Source organism: Squalius cephalus, assembly GCF_949319135.1.
Source record: "Squalius cephalus genome assembly, chromosome: 21".
NCBI classification, from domain to species: Eukaryota; Metazoa; Chordata; class Actinopteri; order Cypriniformes; family Leuciscidae; genus Squalius; species Squalius cephalus.
In genome coordinates, this window is record NC_137142.1 from 19,327,339 (window position 1) to 19,351,601 (window position 24,263).

General features: G+C 37.1%; 2 protein-coding genes across 2 annotated transcripts in view; one reads left to right on the forward strand and one right to left on the reverse strand.

Moving 5' to 3' along the window:
- Positions 1-23,220, forward strand: part of wdfy4 (WDFY family member 4) — a 46,427-nt gene extending 23,207 nt beyond the window's left edge. The window contains exons 40-62 of the mRNA XM_079855400.1: positions 2,873-2,950; positions 3,041-3,232; positions 3,623-3,707; positions 3,822-3,994; positions 6,835-6,983; positions 7,573-7,693; positions 7,892-7,977; positions 8,085-8,141; positions 12,314-12,356; positions 12,508-12,627; positions 12,710-12,827; positions 13,062-13,171; positions 14,070-14,223; positions 14,355-14,446; positions 15,438-15,650; positions 17,232-17,364; positions 18,700-18,857; positions 18,992-19,150; positions 19,248-19,427; positions 20,585-20,767; positions 21,225-21,321; positions 21,995-22,115; positions 22,225-23,220. Coding sequence (XP_079711526.1) covers positions 2,873-2,950; positions 3,041-3,232; positions 3,623-3,707; positions 3,822-3,994; positions 6,835-6,983; positions 7,573-7,693; positions 7,892-7,977; positions 8,085-8,141; positions 12,314-12,356; positions 12,508-12,627; positions 12,710-12,827; positions 13,062-13,171; positions 14,070-14,223; positions 14,355-14,446; positions 15,438-15,650; positions 17,232-17,364; positions 18,700-18,857; positions 18,992-19,150; positions 19,248-19,427; positions 20,585-20,767; positions 21,225-21,321; positions 21,995-22,115; positions 22,225-22,291 — 2,889 coding nt within the window. The 3' untranslated portion in view covers positions 22,292-23,220. The remainder of the gene's footprint in view (positions 1-2,872; positions 2,951-3,040; positions 3,233-3,622; positions 3,708-3,821; positions 3,995-6,834; positions 6,984-7,572; positions 7,694-7,891; positions 7,978-8,084; positions 8,142-12,313; positions 12,357-12,507; positions 12,628-12,709; positions 12,828-13,061; positions 13,172-14,069; positions 14,224-14,354; positions 14,447-15,437; positions 15,651-17,231; positions 17,365-18,699; positions 18,858-18,991; positions 19,151-19,247; positions 19,428-20,584; positions 20,768-21,224; positions 21,322-21,994; positions 22,116-22,224) is intronic.
- lrrc18a (leucine rich repeat containing 18a) lies at positions 9,087-11,370 on the reverse strand (the record flags this gene model as incomplete). Its single annotated transcript, XM_079855809.1, has 2 exons — positions 11,338-11,370; positions 9,087-9,936 (listed from the first exon to the last, which is right to left on the reverse strand). The coding sequence occupies exon 2, from the start codon at positions 9,930-9,932 to the stop codon at positions 9,087-9,089; it is 846 nt and encodes a 281-aa protein (XP_079711935.1). The 5' UTR covers positions 9,933-9,936; positions 11,338-11,370.
- Positions 23,221-24,263: the final 1,043 nt, after the last annotated feature.

Here is a 24,263-nt window from a genome sequence, read left to right on the forward strand (position 1 = left end):
TGTTTTAACACAAATGTATCTGTTGGATTCCGGTGCTTTTACGTGATGCACGTCCAGAACCACTTTGGACATACAGAAACGTGAGTGGTTCAGTCAATGAGAATTCCTTCACATGGTGCCCTCACACCGTCCCAATGTCACCGCAGCCGGACGCCACCACCTACCCCGTGGCTCTGTCTCAATCCTGTCTCTAAATCAATTTGGATTATTGCAGCTGAGTACACCTCAGTGGGCAATGTAATTGATATTTGTTAATTTTTTCCATGGGAACACTCACTAGAACATTGCGTTTGCTGTTGAAGGTTAAAGACGCTGTTATTGTTGTTTTTCCCCCCCGAAAACGCAGCCCACATCATTAGTTCCCACCACTGAAGACGTCGCCATCTGGAAAAGGATGCACAGAGATATTACTCAGGCACAAGGGCATGAAATTGCTGTTTCTTTGCAACTGCTGCTATCTCCGTCTCCGCCTCAGAAACAGGGGGGCGGTAATTATAGGCAGTCCCGATCCGATGAAAACATTCATTTTCTGTTACTCTGTATCATATCAGTTTGTGACAGCCTATCAGCTGTCTTGATGAATTGTCCTCCTCAGAAACGTGCCGCTTAAAATTTGCTGTGAGTTTTGTGGATTCTGAATTTCTCCTGAAAAGTCTTGTTGTACATCATGTGGTACTGGTACACACATACTTCAGATCATCATACTTTAATTTCCTTTGAGTTTTGATAGAAAGTTAACTTAAGCTCATAACAGAAAAAGCAAGATTCGCATAATTATTAAGATTTGTTAGTTGCTCAACTAATAGTAATTTTTGCTCAAAATGCAGAATATGCTATTACAAACAGTATTATAAATCAGTGACAATTATTTCAAATACTCTAAATATTAAACCTTTTCTTAGGTGTTTTATGAAAATGTGACTAATGTCCAGCAAGATAAGGCTTTGAGAGATAATATCTCTCATTTATTTTCACATTTTTATTTGATATATACATCGTTAATGCATTTCCCATAATGTGAGGCTAGTTGGCACCTTTTTCTGATTATATGACCATATGCAATAGACACTTTCTTCTGATTTTAGTTAATAGCGCGGTAAAAAATAATTATGAATATTAGTTTTACCTCTCATTTCTCCTTGCCTAAGAGAAAACTTACAGTAAGTAAAAATGGTACAATTTACCCCACTCCTATTTCACTACAAAATTTGAAGGAGAAAAAAAAAGATCAGAAAATCACTGGTCAAAATGTCGTCAGTTGATGAGGTTGACCTTTTTTACACTAGTTATTTGTTACTATTACATAATTTGTGTCTTATGGGTGATAAATCCATTTCATCATTTTAAAATGTATATTTGGTATACACAGTTTAATCCAGTTGCCTGTACGCCACAAAACTTACCCATACAGCACGGCGCAAGGCAAACTTTCCTCTGGATTCATTTCAGATATATGCTACAGACTAATTATATCTTCATAATGGAAAGATAATTAACATAGCTAATGATCAAGTTAAGTTTATTACACATTCACCAACAGCCTAAAATGATGCTGACATTATTTTATGTTATCATCAAAGGTAGTCTTTTTCTGTGGAAAGTAATTAAAATGGAAATCAGTGTGATGTTAATTGCAGAGGGGATGCTGTTTAATGTGCCGCTCGTACAAGGCCAATAAGTTTGCTGTTTGGGTAAATGGAGTAATTAATGCTATATATTACTTATGATTCTCTAAATAAAAGAATATGATTAGGCGATGATTCAGTGTTTATCTGTCAACACAGGGCCGTAATTACTCCTGTGAACTCCTTTGTAACACTTCTTAATCCCGCCATCCATTTGGCACACACAAATGCACAATTTCCTATTTTTCTAGTTTTATAACTTGTCACTATATTTTATAACTTGTCTCCCAAATTGCATTTTTCCTCTTTTTTTTTTTTTTGTGTGGATTTTTCTCATTTAGCTATGGCATGCAAAGCAGCATTGGTGAAACAAGTGGACTGAGTTACTTTTTAAAATAGTTAAAACTATTTTATTGCTTTCCCAGTGAATTAATAACATGTTTGTAGATGTTTTGAGATGTTGTTTTCCTGTTTACATGCAAAAATCCTTTTTGCACTCTGCCTATTAAAAAAAGTATACGCCACCTAGGCTAGGAAGTTTTCATGTTTTGTTATTTTCCAATATTTTACCACAGATGATTTAATTTTCTGATTTTCACATAAAAATAACAGAAAAACATTTCTACAAATCAATCAAAATGTATTGTTTGCATATAGCTAAAATACTCATCCATTTTAAGTACCAAAAAGCCAGATTAAGTCCACTGTAAATCAACAAAACATAAAATGATCTGAGATGATTTTTATTCATCTTAGTTTTATCTTGTGCCTTCTTAACTCATACTTATCACAGTTTGAGCTGCTGGATTCAGTGCTCCTCTTGTCTCTGAACTGCAGTCAGTGTGGCTATTGGGCGGCTCCGAGAGGACACCACTGTGATGATTGGTTTAATGAGCCTTTAAGTAAATCTGGATATGAGCAGGTCGGTGGTGAAGTACACAGGCTTCCTGAAGGGCTAATGCCTATCAGTATAATAAATCAGCAGGACACAGCGCATGGCGCAGGGCCAGCAGCCACCTCACACTGTGCTTATATTATACTTTAAGTTAATTAGAGCACACTGAGGACTATTGGAGACAGCTTTATTGTATGGTTAAATAGCCACTAGCTTGTTTTTCCCACATGAATGCAATTTGTGAAATGTTATTGTAACTGTGTGCAAACCTAATAGCTACAGAGGACCGTTTACATACATATAACAGTCTGCTTGTTGTAATGTACCTTGTGTGTGTGTTCGTTTCCATTAGGGGTTCGTGTTGGACATGGAATCACACTGGCAAACTTGTGAGACCATATTTGATAGCATGTTGAGGAGTCATGCACAGGTTTTTTTTTTTTTTACACTTGTACATACAGTATAATGCTGTGGCCCAGGAATCCAACATTTCATTCTTTTACTTCTATGTTTTGTGTAGATGACTCATAGTGAGAATGATCGTATGGCCGTTCAGTGGCTAAGAATAGAGGAAGACCTGCTCAGAGAGAGGGGTCTCTTCGGCCCTGGTCCAGGAGTCTTCCTCAAAAGAGGCTGGGTGCAGAACACCGCAGAAGGCCGCAACCGCACACGATCCCGAATTCGCAGAAAGCAGTTACGTCGATCCAAAAAGGTGAACTAATTGCTGTCATGCCAAAGAATAATCATTTCTGACTGGAAAATCTTAATAGCATAACATTCTTAGCAGTGAATTAAAATAAAGATCAATTGCAGGTTTTATATTATTTTATTATTATTATTATTTTTATTATTTTATAGTGTTTTTCCTACCACTGTTAAATAATCATCAAATGCAGGTTTTATTTTTGTATTATTTTAATTTTATATAATAATAATAAGTATTTTATTAGAATTTTTCCTAAAGTACTATCCCTGTTGAATATGTATGCTTGGAGAATGATTTGTCTTCTGTATTAATTTCAGTTCTATACTGTTAAATAAATATTAAGATTTTTTAAATATATATTTTTTTAATATTTATTTGTATATTTATTTTAAATAGATGCCAACACTGACTTCGGGCCTTATTCAGAAGAATTTCACTGAAGAAAGCAAAGGAGCTGCTGAAGTTGTTGAGGCTGATTCAGGTATCATATTTTTCATGTCATTTTTATGATTAATTGTATAACATGCTTTATATTGGACAGCAACAGCTGAATCTGCACATCTCTTTAAATGCATATATTTAATGTGTGTCCCAGACCCCAGGATCCTGTGTGAGGCAGGCCGGGAGGTTGATGAGGAGCCTGGTTTAGATTGTGAGCATTTGACCTTTTTCCCTGTGCTGAACGACGCCTCACTTCTGCCCGAGGACATCTCAGATCAGTGCATGGACACTCAGCTCATACTGAAGGAGCTGGAACCCACTGAAGAGGTGAGAATGATCATATATTCAACTGGAGACACATTCCTTTGGTATGAAAAAAAACAAAACATTCCTGAGCTTAAGTGTGGACAGCTGCAGTGTGTGTGTTTTGAGCTTGACAGCGCTCTTCAGCATTAACAGGGCAGAGAGTGGCTGACAGAAGTATTAATAAGGAACAGTAGGGGGTGATGTCTCCTGTCTTGTATTCATTCAGTAGGTGGTGTGTCCTGCTGTGCTGCGTGCCAGCCGAATTGCCCTCTCCTTACTTATTAATACAGAAATGCAAACGCTTGACGCGGCCTACGCCTCAATTCCAGAGGCAATGTGATGACTGTAATTTACAGGCACCATGTCCTCAGAGGCTTAGCTTTTCATTATTACTCAAACAGGAAATAACTTCACAGATGCAATCTTACGAGTTGTTAATTATTGCTTTTATACAGAGCCGATGTGTGGCTGTTAAGTGCATATGCTGACACATTTAGCTGTGGTGCTCATGTGGGCAATGTAAGTTTGAATCTAGCTCATTTAATTTCCCAATCCTTGTCCTATACCCATCATTTCCTGCTCTCTCTTAACTATTCCTATCAATAGGTGCAAAACAAATGGTTGTTGTTGTTTAATAAATAATAATAATAATATTTTTTATTTTTTATTTTGGCACCTATTATAGGAGTAGATAAGATAAGAGAGGAAATTAATAATATTGTACTTTATTGTGTGTGGTTTGGTGATGAATAGAAAAAAAATCTGATGGAAGGGTTGAAAGCTGTACATTTGTTTATAAATATCAATATTTTTCCACCTTTTTTACTTTACAATACCATTTCTAAAGAGAAAAAAGAATTGTAGTCATTTAAAGTATTGTTTATACCTAAAGCTCATTCTAGATGTAACATTAGATGTGTCATTATGATTGCTTAGCCCAGTCTGAAACCAGTTTCATTATTACATACCATTATATATATATATATTTTGTTACGATTTCCTGGTTGATCTAGGGGAGGAAAGCAACAGCAAAAAATGGATGGTGGTGAAATGAATGTGCAACAGCATGAAGCCACCCCGTCTCCAGACCCAGAGTACCTAAACTAAAAGAAAAGAAAACAAGAGTACAGCAAAATAAGCTAACTCCCTTACTAACATAAACAGGAGAAAAAGTCAAATTCTAAATAAATGGCACCCTCCTCCCTACTAACCCCACAAATAAAGAAATAAATGATTAACTAGCAAATTTCATATAAACTAAGAGAAAAACGGATTCATTAACCATACAATAAATAATCATTAAAGTTACTCACTTCTGCATTTTAAGTCTCAATCATAGTGTGATCAAAAAGAGACTAATGAGAGAAAACTACTTTAATAAGTCGAACACAACATGAGGTAGAGATACACTATCAACCACTGGCTTCAACAGAACATCAGGTCTGGGGTTGAAGATGAGACCTCAAAGCTGCTGCACACAGTCAAGCCACCACCAACACGGCTCTGATGATGGTCGCAGTTTAAATTCTCTCCTTCCCCTCCCAGCATCCAATCACAGCAGGGCATTGATTATTTGCATCAGGTGGAAACCATTTCTCCTATGAAGAGAGACAAGGATAGAGAGAGAAACAGCACAGCTTGGGCACACACACACAAACCTTATGGCTCTGGACGTAACTATATATATATTATATATACATATATATATATATATATATTATATATACATCATATATATATATATATTATATATACATATATATATATATATATATATATATATATATATATATATATATATATATATATATATATTATATATACATATATATATATATATATATTATATATACATATATATATATATGTATGTATGTATATGTATGTATATGTGTGTGTGTGAATCTATCTATGTGCGCGTGTGTGTGTGAGAATGTATGCATGTGTGTGTGTATGTGTAAATGTATGTGCGAATGAATGTGTGAGTGAATGTATGTGTGTGTGTGTGCATATCAATTCTAATGTGAACTACCACGAACACTCTTAAAAACATTCTGTAGCAGGGTGTAATAAGTTGTTGCTGTAAATCACCAAGACCAGACAGAATTAGGACCGACTCAGGTCAGGGCTGATTCTGTTTTAAAGCTCTGTCTGAAACCAAACCCCCACCAGGTGGACCATATATTTAAACAGGGCCTTAATCAATTAGTGTGTTGCTATTGTTGCTGTGTCATTGATTAATTCTGGTAATAAACAGTGGGGCCCTCTCTCTGCTCTGGTGAGGGGGCGCTTGCATGGAGAGGAGGCTCTGATTTGATTTGTATTAATTGTGGAGCGGCTGGCAGTACGGCTGGACCCCATATGTTTAGGGGACGCGGATCCCCCGAGCCCAGAGTCCCGGTGACTCAGGGCTGAGGCCAGGTGCAGCTGCTTGGTGTGAAATGAAGGGAGACAATACAATTAGCCGTGCATAATCGAGAGGTTTCGTGCGAACTCCGCCTGCGGAGGATTGGCCCTGTTTCACAAACACCCCAACCATTCAGCATTTTGCCTTTTTCTCCCTTTAATTTTTGTCTTTTCACCATGTTGTTTAGATAATGAAGTGGTAACAGTGATCAATCAAGGCCAGGGTGGCGCTTCTTTGACACCTTAGCCCCAGGGCACAATTCAAAAGGCAGGCTGCAGTGACACTTCGTACAACTGTTGAAAACTTGGCTTGACATCGTGTTTACTCATACATTGATTTCGGCAGCTTGTAAAACAAATTACAGCTTTATTTTAGACAGTTCAATGCACAATCCGGATTCCTGTGTAAGCTACTTGATACACATGCTGTCTGCTGTAATGTGTCCATACTTCAGGTCAAAGCCAAACACTGCGTGGTGGTCGTCAGTGGTCACGTGGTGACTGAAGGAGTGCTGTTGTTTGGTAAAGCTGACCTCTACATATGTGAGGGCTTCACGTTGACCTCCACGGGAGATGTGTGCTGTAGAATCCATCATCAGACCAAGTAAAAGCAACTGTTTTCTTTCAGCATATATATACATACATACATACATACATACATACATACATACATACATACATACATACATACATACATACATACATACATACATACATACATACATACATACATACATACATACATACATACATACATACATACATGTATGTATGTATGTATGTGTGTGTGTATATATATATATATATATATATATATATATATACACATACATGTATGTGTGTGTGTGTATATATATATATATATATATATATATATATATATATATACATACATACATACATACATGTGTGTATATATATATATATATCTCTATCATAAACGTCTTTACTTTCACTTTTTATCAGTTGAATGAATCCTTGCTGAATCAAAGTATTCATTTTAAAAATGACTTTGAATGGTAAAAAAAAAAAAAAAAAAAAGCTTTGTGTATATGATTATGTGATAATTCATTATTTTATTATTAAAGCATGATAAATGAGAAGGTTAACATTCATTTTACTGAGATAGAGAAGCTTTATTTATTTTTGTTTATAGATACAACAGTATCTTAAATTTTCTGTACTTATTATAGTGTGAGAGACTCATATATTTGCAACATGATGAATAAAGAGAAAAACTCAGTGAGCCCGAGCTGCAAACGCTGGTTGTATGATGACATCAAAGAGGCCAATTTCATGCGCTTTCTGCTTGAGGTGAGATTCACAGAGCCCATAGTTAAATTAAATATATTTATTTTAAAGCACAAATCCTGTACCTTTGTTACTGAATTACTGTATACAGTAGTTGGTCTTAGAATGCATGCCTGTGTTGTCCAGTGCAGTTATTAGCCATTATGTTTTTGTAGTTTGTAAATGTTTTTTTTGGTTTTCTTTTTCTCTATGATGCTTTAGGACAACGCTCTGGAAATATTCTTAAAAAATGGCACTTCGGTGTTCCTGGTATTCTTCAACAATGACCACATCAATGCATATAAGAGGTAAAGCGAGATAGTGCTTGTGTTTTAGCCAGGTAAAGAACTGTGTGAGGTGACTAAATTGATTTATCTTGATTTTTTTTTCTCTTTCAATTTGTCCTGCTTTCCAGGCTATGCTCTGTGGTCTCCTCATTAAAGGGAAGGGGAGAGACTGTACTTAATGTGAGGTGAGTGTCAAAAGCATCTACCAGATCTTGCAGACAGCTGCCACTTCAGTTGGAGAGACTGTGATGCTTTTATATTAAAACAGTGTTTTGTGGTTTCAAAGTTTCCAGAAAAGACATTCTTATATGTGTGCGGTTAAATATTGACAGGAAGACTCTCAATCCCCTCAACAATATCCGGGCATTACACTGAAACTACAATTACTGCATCTTCAGCACTTGCTACCAATTAAAACAGCCTCAGTAACTTTTCGAAGTCATAAGCTGCCAATAGTCAAGATTTTATAGTTTTTAATTGTCTACAAGGGAGCCATAAGCTTTCTACCTATTTGTTATTTCATATGTTGTTTTGTTTCAAATTATCATTCCTTAACTCACCGTTTCAATTTCTGCTCAATTTAGTTTTATTATGTTTAGTTCCCCTGACTTTTTGACATGATGAAGAGGGAATGGACTTAATATCAGTACCGTTTCCTCAAAGCCACAGTTTTTTTTCTTACAGTGGGAAATGTACAGTAATTTGATGCATTTTTTTTTTTTACTGAGACTGTACAGATTACAGATCAAAGGACCCCTTGATGGACAGAGAGATGGAGCATATTGTGAAAAACGAAGTGTTGCATTTTTAAACCTGGCCTATAAAAACATTTCTACTAGTGACAATTAATGCATTTACATATTTAATTAATCATGAATGATGTACAAATTCATATATTGGTACATAACATTTTAATTCTATTTAATTTGACAATGAAACAACTAGCTGAACCTTCTAAACTTTAGCTTCGTTTGAAGTTAAATTTGTCGTAGTTTAGTTTGACACACTTTTTTTTGTTTTCCACACAAATGAGTTTGAGATCAAACCATAATTGGTGGACCCCCCCCCTTGCAAAACCTACAGTTTATTTAATAACAATTCAGGAGTAGATTCAAATGTTAAAACAGTCATTATGTAATAAGATTATTAATAAAAGACAATCTATTGGTGTCTCCAGCAGGTCTGTCATGTTCTCTGTGAAAACTTGGAGGTGAGGTAGTAGTCTTTTGCCGCCAATTTTCTTGAATACCTCGAGCTACCGAGTTTGGCGAGATCAGCCCTGAAAAATTAATCTTCCTTTGCGACCTATCAAGCAGCCTTTTCCTTCTGCTCCTCTCTTGACAAGGATTGCACAAATCTCCTTCTCTCAACAAATGCAGACTTCCGGTCATCCTTACAGACTCAGAGTCTTTGCCGTCTTGCTGTGTGTAGGCCACAGGATTGCGTTTGGTGTTTAACTTGATCAGGTTGGGCAGTAAGTGGATGCATTCAGGTACCTGTGTTAGCAAGTTATCAAAAAGTCCCAGCTCTGTCAGGTTTGTCAGGAAAGCCAAGGTGGGCGGGAGAGCGTTTAGACGATTCATTCCCAAGTTGAGAACCTGGAGGTTTCTCAGATTTCCTATTTGAGGTGACAAGCCAGCAGAGTCAAGGTTGTTGTTACAGAGGTTGAGGTGGACTAGAGATCCCAGGAGTCCGATGCTTTCAGGCAGTTGTTCGATTTGGTTGCTGTGAAGGTCTAACCAACGCAGTCCAGTCAGCTGGCTAATGAATTCTGGGATTGTTTTCAATTGGTTCCGGCTCAGGTCAAGTTCCTCTATGTTTCTTAACTTTAGGAGGCATTTGGGAAATGTGGCGATGCCTACGTTGCTCAGATCAAGTCGTAGTTTGCCATCTGGAGTTACTCTGAGAGCATTTTTAGCCATTTTCAATGTTATCTTCGTACCTTTGGCTCCACTTGCTCTCTTCCCTTTAGCCATGGAGCTGTACAGACACAGATTAATGGTTAAACGCTTCTGAAGCATCAATTTGATTAAGTCTTAACTCAAGTCATGTAATTATTATCTCAGGACCTCGTAGCTTTAAACATGTATGACTTAATGACGGGACAGTTTAGTTGTTTGCATTGGGAAAGAGGTATCATGTATGCCCGCAGGCAGTATCGGGGGGCGAGGAGGTGTCGGGCCGTTTGGGGAATGAGAGGGGTGTAAATGTTTACAACCCCGATTCACTCACCCAACTCACCCTAAAGGGAAAATTTAGGATAATGTCGTTCTCTAATTAAGGCTAATACCAGATAACAGTGGGTACGGCGAGCGCCCAAAAGATATTCTGAAAAAAGCTGTTTGTGTTCCATCTGATTGATCCAGGGCGGCGCTAGCAGTCCGTGTGACTGTGTGAAGAGAGTCAAATCAGTACTTTGATAAATGACACTGGTAAGAGATTTAAACTCGCTCCCTTCATATCTTCCCATTAAAAAGGAGGAGTGTCTGCATTGTAAGCCCTTTGGCGACTCATTAATCACATTGGTAGATGGGCTAATACGGTTCATCCTGTTTCTATTAGACCTTTTGTTTTTGAATCCATTGCATCCGAGAGGTGCAATTACAGAGAGCTGACCATCGACGTGATCCATCTTCATGTTGTTTGTGATTCGCTGATTCTGAATCCTCCAAACGGAGAGAAAATTGGATGGTGTTGCTGTTTTCGTGACATATGGAATATAATAGATGCCACAACTACATGGTTTAAGACCAGATATCATTTGTAACCAAAATATTAGGCTACTTTCTAATTGATGAATATGCTTTTGAAAACTAACAATTGTTTAGTAAGTCTTTTAGAGTATTCAAAATTCTACCAAATCAACATTAATAATTTTTTTTAATTGTTTTGAATGTTGTACCAATGATATAACATACTTACTTAAAACAGATAAGAGTGAGTACAGTCACTTTCTCATTTGTAATTTTTGTTGTTTTAAACTACTGTATGATCCAAATTGTTAATATGAAATGGCTATTTTTTGTAATAGAAAAAATACATAAACACTGTGATAGAATTAAGCTTCAGTGTCTAACTTTGCTAGTTGTGCCACTAGTTGTACCTAGTAACAGTCTGGGCACATTTTGTAAGCATATTTTTATAGGTTTATCATTAACCATAACACGTTTTGTCATTTGTGAGACTTTAAAAAACAAATTCTCTGTGCATAAACAAGCTTCACAAGAACTTCAGAGAGTCTAAAAGGATTAAAGGTAAAAGGGTAAAACGCAAAAGTGTGTAAAAAACGTAATTTTTGTCTCAACCAGCTATTGTTACCCAGGATTCATTTCATCCCCTTTCTGGTGTGAAGGAAGACTTAAATACGTTTTTCTTACTCACGGTTTTTAAACGAGGTCCACAACTGAATTGCTTGAGAATCAGGGGAGGATCTTCAGACTGTAGTCCAAAAAGAAGCTTTGTCCTGTTTAACTTTTGTTACCAAGCAACACTTGCGTGGGGTGCCAAGAGTTTTATTGTCCTGTGACCGGAGCGCACACAAAAGAAAGGCGAGAAAGAATTGTTGTGTGTATGTGTACACTCCCTCAGATTACATTTCCAGAATGTTCTTTGAAGTCTGGGACGTTAATAGTTTCTTTCTTTCTTTCTTTCTTTCTTTCTTTCTTTCTTTCTTTCTTTCTTTCTTTCTTTCTTTCTTTCTTTCTTTCTTTCTTTCTTTCTTTCTTTCTTTCTTTCTTTCTTTCTTTCTTTCTTTCTTTCTTTTTACATATGGGAATAAATGGTGATAAATGCAAACCAGTTTCAATAGTCGTGGTGTTTGATCATCAGCATGCATGCATGTCAAAACAGCTTTGATTTTGCATGTTTGGGTTGCTTGTTGTAAGAGCCACTCTTCGTAATCTTGTAATTCAGTAATATGGGTGAAGGGGCAGCCAAACTATCAAGGTAATATGTTACTGTGTGTTCACAGTCATTTTAAAAAACCTATAGATGGCACTATTTACTCCTTTAAAGGAGGGAACGACATGACTGAAAAAAATCTCAACCCTGATTTCCACAAGAATGTACAGTACATGTTTCTATTGCCCCTTGTCTGATGAAAGATGTACCTCCTTGGTTTAAAACCATAAGCTATTTTTATTCCTTAACCTGTTGCTGTGCAACTATAGTAGACTTGGTTCAGATGACTATTTCGAAATCCACCTTATTCAAGGCACTGTTAAGAATTAAAAGAAAACAGCTCTGTTTGCATTACATGTCAGGTGTCATCGCAGATGTCAGATAGATGTCAAATTCTTCACAATAAAATATTTGAATAATATTTGTCTTTAAATACTTCTTTGCTGTGTTCATACAGAAGGACAGCAGCAGTTGAGAAGATGGCCCTAATTAAATGGCAGGTTGGAGTCTTCAGTTACTTTTACCATTATTAACCATTATCAATTGTGATATACATCCTGCAGCCTGCAAATTGATTGAATGCAGTAATAGAAACATAAGCTCTCTACAGATGTGTTTTGTTTTATTTTCTTCTGTTTTGACACTATTTAGAGGGGAGAAATAAGTAACTTTGAATACCTTATGCATCTAAACACTCTTGCTGGACGGACATACAACGACTTGATGCAATATCCTGTTTTTCCGTGGATCATTGCTGATTATGAATCAGAGGTAAAGTTAACATGCATGCGAACTTGAAACTTTTGAATTTCAAGGACTTGATGCTGAAAATTCTTGTTTGTTTGACGATTAGACTCTGGATCTGTCCTGTCCTGCTACATTCAGAGATCTGTCCAAACCAATGGGAGCTCAAACTGAGAAGAGAAAAGCGAAGTTCATTCAGAGATTCCTTGAAGTGGAAAATAATGATGGTAAAGAATATTTTTTATATGCACCTGTTTTATATGCAACTATTCTGTAACTGAGACCTTATGCTCATAGCTTTGTCAGTTTCACCTGCAGATATTTCACCTGCCCATGTTTTTTTGTTTGTTTTCTTTCTTTGAAACATAAAGACAGGGCTGTTTTTCAGAAAAAAAGCAGCAGGACTGGATTAAATGATCAAATAAATGCTTTTATGTTACTAATGAATATCATGATTACAGGTGATCTGTCGGCTCAGTGTCATTACTGCACGCACTATTCCTCAGCCATCATAGTGGCCTCATACCTGGTGAGGATGGAGCCTTTCTCCCAGACCTTCATCCAGCTTCAGGTAAACTTCTCACCTGTGTGACCAGACTCAAATACATCACACTACTGTTGTTACAGGGCACACAGTGCTACAGAAACGGAAATAAATAATATGCGTTGGCCTCTTCTTTATCAAATGAAGCACAAAACATGTCTTCATGACAGAACTTCTCCTATAAAATTCAATTTTTCTAAATTGAAGTTACTTGATGAAACAAGCTTTATTGTTTTTGGGCTTGGGTGCGCTTTTTCTTTTTTTCTTTCCAAAACTGAATTAGGGTATGATTTTAATATGTATGCAAATAAATAAATTCTTTTGCATCACTTGCTTGCAAAACCGCATTTAGATTTTAAAGAATATCTCATTTATACACATGGAACCAATTGATTAAAATAAAATGTCATGCATATTTGATAGCCGGTGTAATGTAATGCAAACATTAAGATAACACTTGGCAATGATATTTGCTTAACTTGAGCAGCTTTCCTCCGTACAGTAATATTCATAATCATATTTGTGCCACTAACAGTATATTACTTTCATTCAATTAGGGCATTTGCTTTTCCTGCAAATTACATAACTTCTCCAGAGATTTTCATCAGGACATATAACATCCCTTGAAAAATAAAAAGCCTGAATCAATTGCTTGAAAATGTCTCGAATCTAAGCAGTTGTTGCTTGACTGTGATTCATATACACACATGGGGCCGTTTTAGTGTTCTCGACTAGCTGGCGGTGGAGCTCCCAGGCTTATGCATTAAACAAACACATATGATGGCATGTCTTTTTTCATCCTTAATAATTTCCCTTGCTCTGAATCCTTTTCATTGTGCCACTTTGGTTTCAAATATCATTAGAAAAGTGCTCCCTTCCTTGAGTTTCAAATTTTGTTTTATTAATTTATAAAAAAAAATTGCAGGGTGGAGCGTTTGACGTCCCAGAGCGGATGTTCCACAGCATTCAGAACGAGTGGGAATCTGCATCTAAGGACAATATGAGTGATGTCAGGGAGCTCATTCCAGAATTTTTCTACCTCCCAGACTTTCTTGTCAACTCAAACCAATTTGACTTCGGTAAGATATCAGTATTAGCTCAACAATCGAATGGAAATGAGAAGTCAATGGAAGTCAAAGAGGCTTTTTTATATATTTTATTTTTAATTACCTGCTTCTTAAGTCTGTAAATGTGTGTATTGATAATATAGGTTGCATGCAGGATGGGACGTTTTTAGATGATGTGGTTTTGCCACCATGGGCCAAAGGAGACCCACAGGAGTTCATCAGAGTACACAGAGAGGTCAGTTTCTCTGGTCAAGGCTGTCTTAAAAAAGGGCCTGTTTTGTGGACCACAAGCATCATATCATCTAATTCTAGTTTAAAGGCTGCTATACTTACTCTTAGGCTATACATAAGGCAACAAAGGTCAGTGCAATCAGAGCACATACCAAGTTTCATGAAAACAAGCATAGGGTTAAACGGTATCAGTGTCACTGCACCATTCATATCCAGCTAAACTTGGCAATAGTTAAATCATTTTTGTAGCTGCTTTATTTTTTTTGCCTTTCCTGAGATAATAAGCACTTGTTGAGTTCATCAAGGAAGCCCCATTACTCTGTTTAACGCCATTGTAATTAGAAGATAACAGGCCCAATTCAGCGCAAGTACAATATCTGCACTCTCCTATAACTCCATTACAGAAGCCTGCTGGTTATTGGAATGAATGCTTTCTTTCTCACTACGTTATGCCTGCAGGCATATAAGGGCCAGGCTTTATCAGTTCCCAATCTACAGAGCAATATTTGTATCATTTCCAGATAGTATAAAATGAGCTATTCTGTCCGCTCGCCTTCCTTCATATGCAAATGAAGGGCAATATAGGGATCTTCCACAATTTAGTGCTTGTGACTTAGAGCTGCTTTGATTATACTTGTTATTTTAAGTGATTTTTTTTTTTTTTTTTTTGCTTTTGTGTATGTTTATGTTATGTTTGGGCTCTTTAACCAATTCTAAAATAAGTTATTTTTCCAATATTTTTCAAAATATAAGTATTAACATGGAATAGGAATACAAACTTTTGGAATATAATTTTTAGATCAGATTGTTCGAACTGTAATCAGTCGCCCGGATGGAATAATATCTTTTTAAAATGCATTATTGTGCAATCTCTTTGACCTGAAATGGGTACGCTTTTCCGCCTGCACTGCTACAGAAATAAAGGTTACGGCATCACTGATAGTGTTTTAGATCCATCCAGATCTGCTGACTGACCGAGTTTGCACTCTCTGCAGGCTCTTGAGAGCGATTACGTGAGTGCACGCCTGCATCTTTGGATTGATCTGATCTTCGGCTACAGACAGCAGGGTTCGCCTGCAGTAGAGGCCGTCAACACCTTTCACCCGTACTTCTACACTGACAAACACGATAGAGCGAGCATGAAGGATCCTGTCGTGAAAAGTACCGTGCTTGGGTATATCAACAACTTTGGCCAAATGCCAAAACAGGTACGCCAGTTGAACAGTTTAAAGAAAATAAGGAGAACCTCTATTCCTCTCATTTTTATTTTGGTTGTAAATACAGAATGTAATTTTGAAGCACTTTTCACAGCAATATATACTAGAGAGAGATGCATAGATATTATATTTCTGGCCAGTACTGAAAAGCCCATAATTATTTCATGTTATGGCTGATAACTGGAAAATCTTAGAATTCTGTTTTGACTAAATAAATTTAAAATAAAACAAAAAGTGAATTTAGGCATCACAACATTATAATCAGGGCTTAACATTAACACTCGCCAACCTGCTAAATGCGGGTGGCTTTCGGTAGTGGCGTGTAATACATTTTTCAATTGTAGTCTTTTAAAAAGGCATCTGAAATAAGTGCAATGTAGTGTTATAGTATAGATTTTTCGATACATATCGGTACTAAAATATCTGAAATGCTTTCAATACTCATTTTCCGCAGAATAGATGCACGCTACTAGCTGCGCTTTCTCGTTCTCTCATCTTTCCTACAGCGAGTTGACACAAACCTGCCTCCCCTCACTCAATCGTTTCAATTGCTCCGGTTGAATATTGTTGTTACAGGGCTTGAATTTCAGCATGGGATTTAACTCACTCCCACAGATTTTATGCTCACACCCAAAGTGTGTGCACATAAAGCCATCTCTCAGTACTAAATTTAGTTATTTTTCACTGTTCATTGCGCGTAAACAGTCAATTACTCACAACATAACGTCAAAATACCGGTCTTGGCGAATAATCACGTAAACTCAGTTGTTATGTATTAAGTGAACGTAAAAAGTTAAGAAAGAAAACGCATGTGTAGCAGTAAAATGGATCCATGCGTCAGGTCTTAAAGTAACAGCAGCCTAATAAACCTGCTGCCAAATTATGAGATAATATTGAAAATATTTATATGGCGTTTTTTTCTCATGGCCAGTGACAATGCTGAGTGCACTAGTTACTTTGGAAAAACAAAAAAAGTTATGTCAAGCCCTGATTATAATGTGCAGTATGAAATAGATATTCATTTTGAGATTTGCTAAATATCACATTTAACAGTGTTATTAAATTACTATTTTTAAAAATTCAGCATTAGATGACACCAAAGGTAATCTAAAGTATGGGAAATGCACAATTAAATATCCAATATCGACAGATAAAAGAAAATCTCCAATAAAGGCCAATAACCAATACAGTTCCAAAATATCATGCCTAATATGTGCTAAAATAGCAAAAAACAGTGTAACCCTTCTGCTGTGTTGAAAAATATTGAAAAATAAGCACTCTATTTTAATTGCTTTTAAAACACTCATTATGCTATATTATCATCAAATATAGGATTCAGTCTTTTTAAATCTTCTAACTTTTCTTTTAATTAGAACAGGTTTTGTATTTATTGTTGGAACTAATTGATCGCAGGCCTCGTTGATCTGAGCTTGCACTGTGTGAACTAAAAATCAGTTCAAGGCAAAGACATTAACTAGCATTTTTGAGGAAAAGAACATTTTTCTTTAATGAGATGATTTATTGTGGTACTGCATGTTAAATGCCATACTGAAAGAAGTTTTATGCTTGCAGCTCTACACAAAACCACACCCTAGCCGCACATCTTACAAGGGTCCTGCTGCGAAAGAGCCATCGGTATCCAGTCAGATAACCCCCTTTTTCTTTAAACTGGACAAGCTCAAGCCCTCCACCCAGGCAATAAAAGGTACACTGCCTGCTTAAAATGAACATTCTCAGCTCTGTGGTCGAGACCCCCCATTTAATCATTCATAGTCACCTTGTTATTTTATTCCATTCCTCAATTATTTTTTACAAGATGGGGCCACGTCTACAGGGAGCAATAGGAGCCGCGAGGCAGAAGATGCTGGCTAGACTTTTCACAGGCTAATTTTCTCAGTCATAGCTCAGCTCGGCTCCATTCAGCTCCTGCTATTTGTTAGGCCGCTCTTGATGATACAGCCACTGAGGCTTATTTAATAATCTGAATATCCCAAAAGGATCTCTCATAGAAAATTAGATGATTCTCTTTCGCTGTGTTTCCATCTCTCTCGCTCTATTGTCTCTCACTCAATATCTTGTTCTCATATCAGGCGTTACTTTATCATACTGATCAGTAAATCCAACAAGGAAAGATTTAAAGGGCATCTCGAGACAGATTTGCAATCGTCTCATGCTTCATTATGGTTTCTGTTACTGTTCTACTGTCAGTGAGCGAGGAGATTGACTGTGTCCTCGGATACAGTATGTAGGTCATTTGAAAGTAGAATACTCCTTCCTCTTGACCACAAGTTGTTGTTTTTTTTGTACTTTTATCCTTAAACCTGAGACATCGTTCCAAATTAAATAAAAGGTCCCAAATGCCTGATTCAAAAATTTGAGATAGATTGATACAATAACAGTCTAAAAAGGTGGCTGACAAAAAACATGGTCATTTCAACATCAAGATTTTTGTGTAAATACAATGAGTTCCAAAAAGTCTTAAAACCACTTACACACCACGTTTATTAATTAATAACAACCTTTTATTGTAATAGCAAGTTTTCCAATATTTTTAATCTTCATTTAGTGTTTTGGTTTTATTTAAATAGTTTTCATGACATATTACTTTTAATAATAGTTTTGTGACAAATTAACGTACAAATTAAATTAACTCATGTATTATTAACAATTTTTGTATATATATATATACACTCCCTTTCAAAAGTTTGGCATCAGTAAAAAAAATTTGAAAGAAATTAATGGTTTTATTCAGCAAGTCTGCATTAATTTGATCAAAAGTGGCAGTAAAAAAATGTTACAAAAGATTTCTATTCCAAATAAATGCTGTTCTTTTGAACTTTTCATTAAAGAATGCAACATTGACAATAATAAGAAATGTTTCTTGAGCACCAAATCAGCATATTAGAATGATTTCTGAAGGATCATGTGACACTGAAGAAATATATATATATATATATATATATATATATATATATATACTTATTAAAACATTTTGCAGTATGTTGATGAAGCTGATATTTCCTGTTGTTTCTCTTCTTAGAGCTCTCGCTGGGGCCTGTTGGTCAAATAGTGTGTAGAGAGAAGGATGTATTGGTCGTGGAAAAAAACAAACTTCTCATCCCTCCACATTGCAACACATACTTCAGCTGGGGATCTTGTGACCAGACCTGCTCTTTTGGGAGCTACACAGCCGAAAAGGTTTGCTTTTATAGTTTCTCTAGATCTATAAATAAATTAAAGTGACGGCCCTGCTTGTAATGTTTTCCTATTGTGTAACTGAATTATTGTTTATGATTTAACAAGGTTTGATAGTTTTATTGCCTGTGCTGCAGAGCTTTGCCGTGTTTGAGAGCCTGTCGGACTGGGGAGAAGCTGTGTGTGCTGCCTGTCCCAACCACAGCACCATCATCACGGCCGGGACCAGCACTGTAGTGTGTGTGTGGGACGTCTCCGTTGGCAAGGACAAACTCAAACACATGAGACTCAAACAGGTCATTAAGAGCCATGTTCACGCTTAGGTGTCACAAAGCAGGTTTGTGATGTTTTTTCATTTTTTAAAAATAAATGTTCTGTTGTTTTCCATCCTAGGTCTTGTACGGTCACACAGACACTGTGACATGTCTGGTAGCATCAGAAGCGCATAGCGTGATTATTAGCGGCTCTCTTGACCAGACCTGCATCCTGTGGGACCTGGAGGACCTCAGCTACATCACACAGTTACCAGAACATTCCTCTGCCGTGTCTGCCCTGGCTATTAATGACCTGACCGTGAGTACCCTCCAGCAAAAACATACATCAGCCTGAGGTCAGCCTGCATTTTACCTCCCAAATCTCTCTCCATCCATCTCACTCCCGCACATTTAATTTGGTTAGGGCCGTTCGGCTCGTGTTGCGTCTGGATGACACATTTATACCGGCTCATTTGCACTCGCAGAGTGGTTTCTGCAACTCCCTTCAGCCAGCTGTGTGAAGGAAAGGGTGGGCACATCCTTCCCTTCAGACCTGCTTTAACACTTAAACCCCTTTACACAGTGTGAAATATACCCCCTACTAAAAACACAAGAGACAAGTATAGATGAATGATTCCAAAACAGCAAATTGAAAGTATTTAAGATCATTTAACCATGTGTAATTATTTCTTCATACATTTTAAGATCATTTAACCATGTGTTATTTTTTCTTCATTCATTTTAAATGTCCAAATAGGTTATTGGGCCACTGTAAATATCAGAGTTGTGTGCCTTAAATGAATTAAATGTCTTTTAAATTTAAATAAAATTCCTTGTAGCACACAGGATGCAGAATTGCAATTTTGATGTAAATAGCATTTAAATTAATTTAAATTGAAATAAATTCATGTAAGTGTCATTTTTAACTAGAACAACAACATTTGTCAAGTCAAGCTTTGATGGTTGGCTTGTTTGAACGTTTAAATTATAGTTTAGAGTCTGTTTCTTATGTTCACCAAGGCTGTGTTTTTCTATCAAAACTATGGTAAAAAATAATATTTTGGAAATATTGGAATTTAAAACTGTTTTCTATTTTAATACATTTTAAAATGATTTATTCCTGTGATGGCAAAGCTGAATTTTAAGCATCATTACTCCAGTCTTCAGTGTCACATGATCCTTCAGAAATCATTCTAATATGCTGGGTTTATGCTCAAGAAACATTTATTATTATGGTTGAAAATAATTGTGATGCTTAATATTTTTGTGAAAACCATGATTTTCAAGATTATTTGAAAAAAAAATTGCAACAATGTAAAAGTCCTTACTGTCACTTTTGATCAATTTAATACATCCTTGGCGAATAAAAGTAGTCATTTATTTTAAAACCCCCTAAGCTTTGGAACAGAAGTGTAGATGGATATATAGATCATTGCCTGATATGTGCATCATTAATGGCCTTTCTGTCTCTCTCAGGGTGAGATTGCGTCATGTGCCGGGACCCATTTGTACCTGTGGACCATGAAGGGCCAGCTGCTGGCATCCGTAAACCCTTCCTGTTGGCCTGAAGGAAACGTTCTGTGCTGCTGTTTCACACAGAAGTGCGAGTGGGACTCTCGCAACGTGATCATCACCGGCAGCGCAGATGGCATCGTCCGGGTACGGGCAGATCCTCAGAACGGGCCTTTTCAATGCTCCTCCGAAAGCTCTGACTGAAAGATGATAGGGCGTAGCGAACTTTATAATGAGAGCGTTTAAATGAGAAGTCTTCTCCAAAGACTACACCTTTGTGTTTAAGCAATAAATCTTTCCTGTAGTGTTTCCTGCTTAATAGTCAGGTAATATAGCTGAAAAAATATTAAAATATGGTAACTGGGATATTGAAATGGGGCTCACAGGCTTGGCTGAGAAGTCCCACTGAAGCATTAATAGTTACATGTGCTCAGTTTAGATGAGGTAAGAGCAGTTATTAAATCAAAATGCTTCTTAAATTAGGCATCAATTGGAGCCTGGACCTGCGACATCAATGGCCGGCAGATTTGATTTATGAATATAGCTTCAATTGCATTCGATTGTTTCCCCCCTTTTTTTCATTAACCGTGTGGTTCTGTTCCAGATATGGAAGACTGAATATAGTAGAGTACAATTACCTGGACATGAGGAGTGCTCGGTGTCTCAAGGGCATGTTTTGTCGTCAGCTCCTGAGGAAGCAGGTAACACTAATACACTTCACCTTAAGTGCAGAATTGAACAAGAGCGTGAATATGCGCTTTTGCTCTCGCCTCCGGCCATAGGAGCGGTATAACCCACAAGCTTCCTTAATGGCCAGCATGAAATAACAGGAGCTCGCTCAGAATATTGGAAAACAATGTACTTTGTGACGTCACGAGAATCGTTATTTTCTAATACACAAGTAATGTTTGAAATTAAATAGCCAGACCAAATACTAGACATCCTTCAAAAATGCCGTAAAAATCGGATTACGTGTGTTCTTAAGTGTGATAGTACAGACACTCAGCCGGAGGTTCGGTTTTGAGCGATCCGCAAGAAAAGTTCATAATGATCTACTGTTTTGTGCGACGCATTAGGGCTAGCTGCGAGGAATTATGGGGCAAAGTTATTAAACATACAGCCTGTAAACACTGATGAGCAATTTTGCTGATGTAGGCATGCAATTTAGAAAGCAATAATAACCAAATCCAATTTGGTACACATTGGTTACAGCACAGCGTCAGCGCGTGTAAGTATCAACACGTTTAAATTAAATTGGGGGAACTCGTTGTAACAGTGAAGGCTTTATATTAGATGTATTTCTCTCAATTTAGCAACATGCTGACCATAAATAATCTCTGTCTCATATCTCACTCTTGCTTTTGCTTTTCTTAGACAGCAGCTCGAGGAAGTGGGAAAGACACCTGGTGCTCTGCCGAGAGTTAAACCGCAACCAGGCCGTCTCTCGGCGACGCTGCAAAAATAACCCTGCGATTACGGCTCTGGGCATATCCAGGTATTGCTCTCGGACCAAAATGTGGTCTGAAAGCTCTCCTTTTTGAAATGATTCAGTGCAGGATTAAAGTCAAGATTCTTCTGAAGGTATCTTTTGAATGTGATTTCAGAACGCATGGCACGCTGCTGGTAGGTGATGCCTGGGGCAGGGTGTACAGCTGGTCCTGCGAGAGCTAGGATCAATCAATCCTCCGTCAGTCAGTAACTGCAGCTGAATGCCAGCGGAGAGTCCATCTTAAGAGCTGCCTACGTATGCACTTTGCTCTCACCACTTCCAGCAGGACTGCTGACTTCAGGAGACCCACTCTGGGTCTGGTGAATTACAGGGATGACGCATTCTTTCTTGGACTGGGTGAGGCTCGCTGGCCAGGGCCGGAAACACAACACTGCTTATTTAAGAAATGAAAGATGATGCCATTTAAAAAAAAATAAAAAATTAGGCCCATTTGGTGTATCGGTTTTATTGTATGGTAGCTCTCTTTCTCTCGCTGGACTCTCAGAAAGCCAAAGTAATGTTTATTTTATAAACACTGGAGTTTCAAAGCCATTCGCTTGTGTGCCATTTCATATTTTTGCTTGAAATTACACTGGTGGACATACTGAATGGATATGTGTACTTTGTAAAGCAGCAGTTATTGATAGGGCTGAATCAACCCCTCTTCAGCCAATTAGAGTCAGAGTTTCCACTGGCGATGTGCCCCGGGTTCCCGTCATAGAGGGTGCGGATGTGTAAAGCTGCATTTACACGCATTCCATGATGTGGGGAATTCTGAAATAAATGCCACAAAATTATGGCATGTAGGAAACAACAGTGATATGCTGTTTTATCCGTGTAAAGGATTATTATTGCTAACCATAGACTGTATAGTTGCTAACACTTTCCATTTTTATATATTTTTAAAACCTAATTAGGTGTTCAATAAACATTTCTTATCAATGTTGGAAACAGTTGTGCTGCTTAATATTTTTCTGAAAATTGTGATGCATTTTATTTCAAATTCTGTGATTAATAGAATGTATGATAGAACAGAATTTATTTGACTTTTGATCAATTTTGATAAATAAAAATCATCAGGTTTACAATGTAGAATATATCTATTTAACCCACTAATGCATATTTAATCTGATTAATTTCTCAGATGTCTTCAAACGCATAAAGTGTAAATGTGTAACATCATCTGCTAAAGATGCCAGGAATATTAATGAATCTTATGATTTGAATAGCATCATTTAGTCATGACCTTGAATGACGCTTCTGTTTGCTTGCAGCCACGATTAATAATAGCCTGTATTTTCTGACATCCTTAATGAATGAGCGAGCATGTTTATTATATAGGAATGCTAGCGAATATAAGCTCTCTGTGAATTGTCCGTTTGTACATGTGGTCCCCTGGCAGCATCCAGCAGTTGATGTAATGTTTTCGGTAGTTGTCAGGGCTGCTGGAGTAGTTAAATTCATAGAATCAACACAGATGTCCATTAAGTTTAAGAATATGGGTCACTGCATGCAGAACAACAAACTTTTACAACAAAATTGCAATGTGGACCCTGGAAATGCATAGTATAATTATTTAATATACTTATTTTCATAATTATATGTTATAAATGTATTTATTATATCATATACTGTATATTAGACTGTATACAAGCTAACTTGTTGAACAGAACAGCAGAAAAAGCTTCTGGTCTTCCGCTGTCCAGATGTGTAACTTTGCTGTGTTAAGGGTCTCTTTGGCACATGAGTGAGTCCGAGTCTGGATCTCTCAAGCAGGCGGACAGCAGGGAAAGAGCTGTGATTACTGGGAACTCCCACCAGGCCACGCTCCACTTCCCTCTCTGGGGAAGAGGGCTAATTGTTGCTCCCCTCCAACCTTTGGAGACTGTCTTCTCCTAATAGTCATCATTAAGCAGCATGAATAATCCAGCGATGGGGGTCGGCCCATTAAAAAAAACAGGGGTGGGAATCTGAGATCAACCATTTCATGAGGTTATATCTCCACTGTGACCGGATTTAATGTAATGTATACTTGCTCTCAAAATGCGTAAAATAAAGAAATATTAATGTCCACTGTAATCACTGCAGTAAGATTGTAGGCCTACGTAAGATGCTATGTATGTTTTGTGTAGGCCTCTATATATATTACTGTAT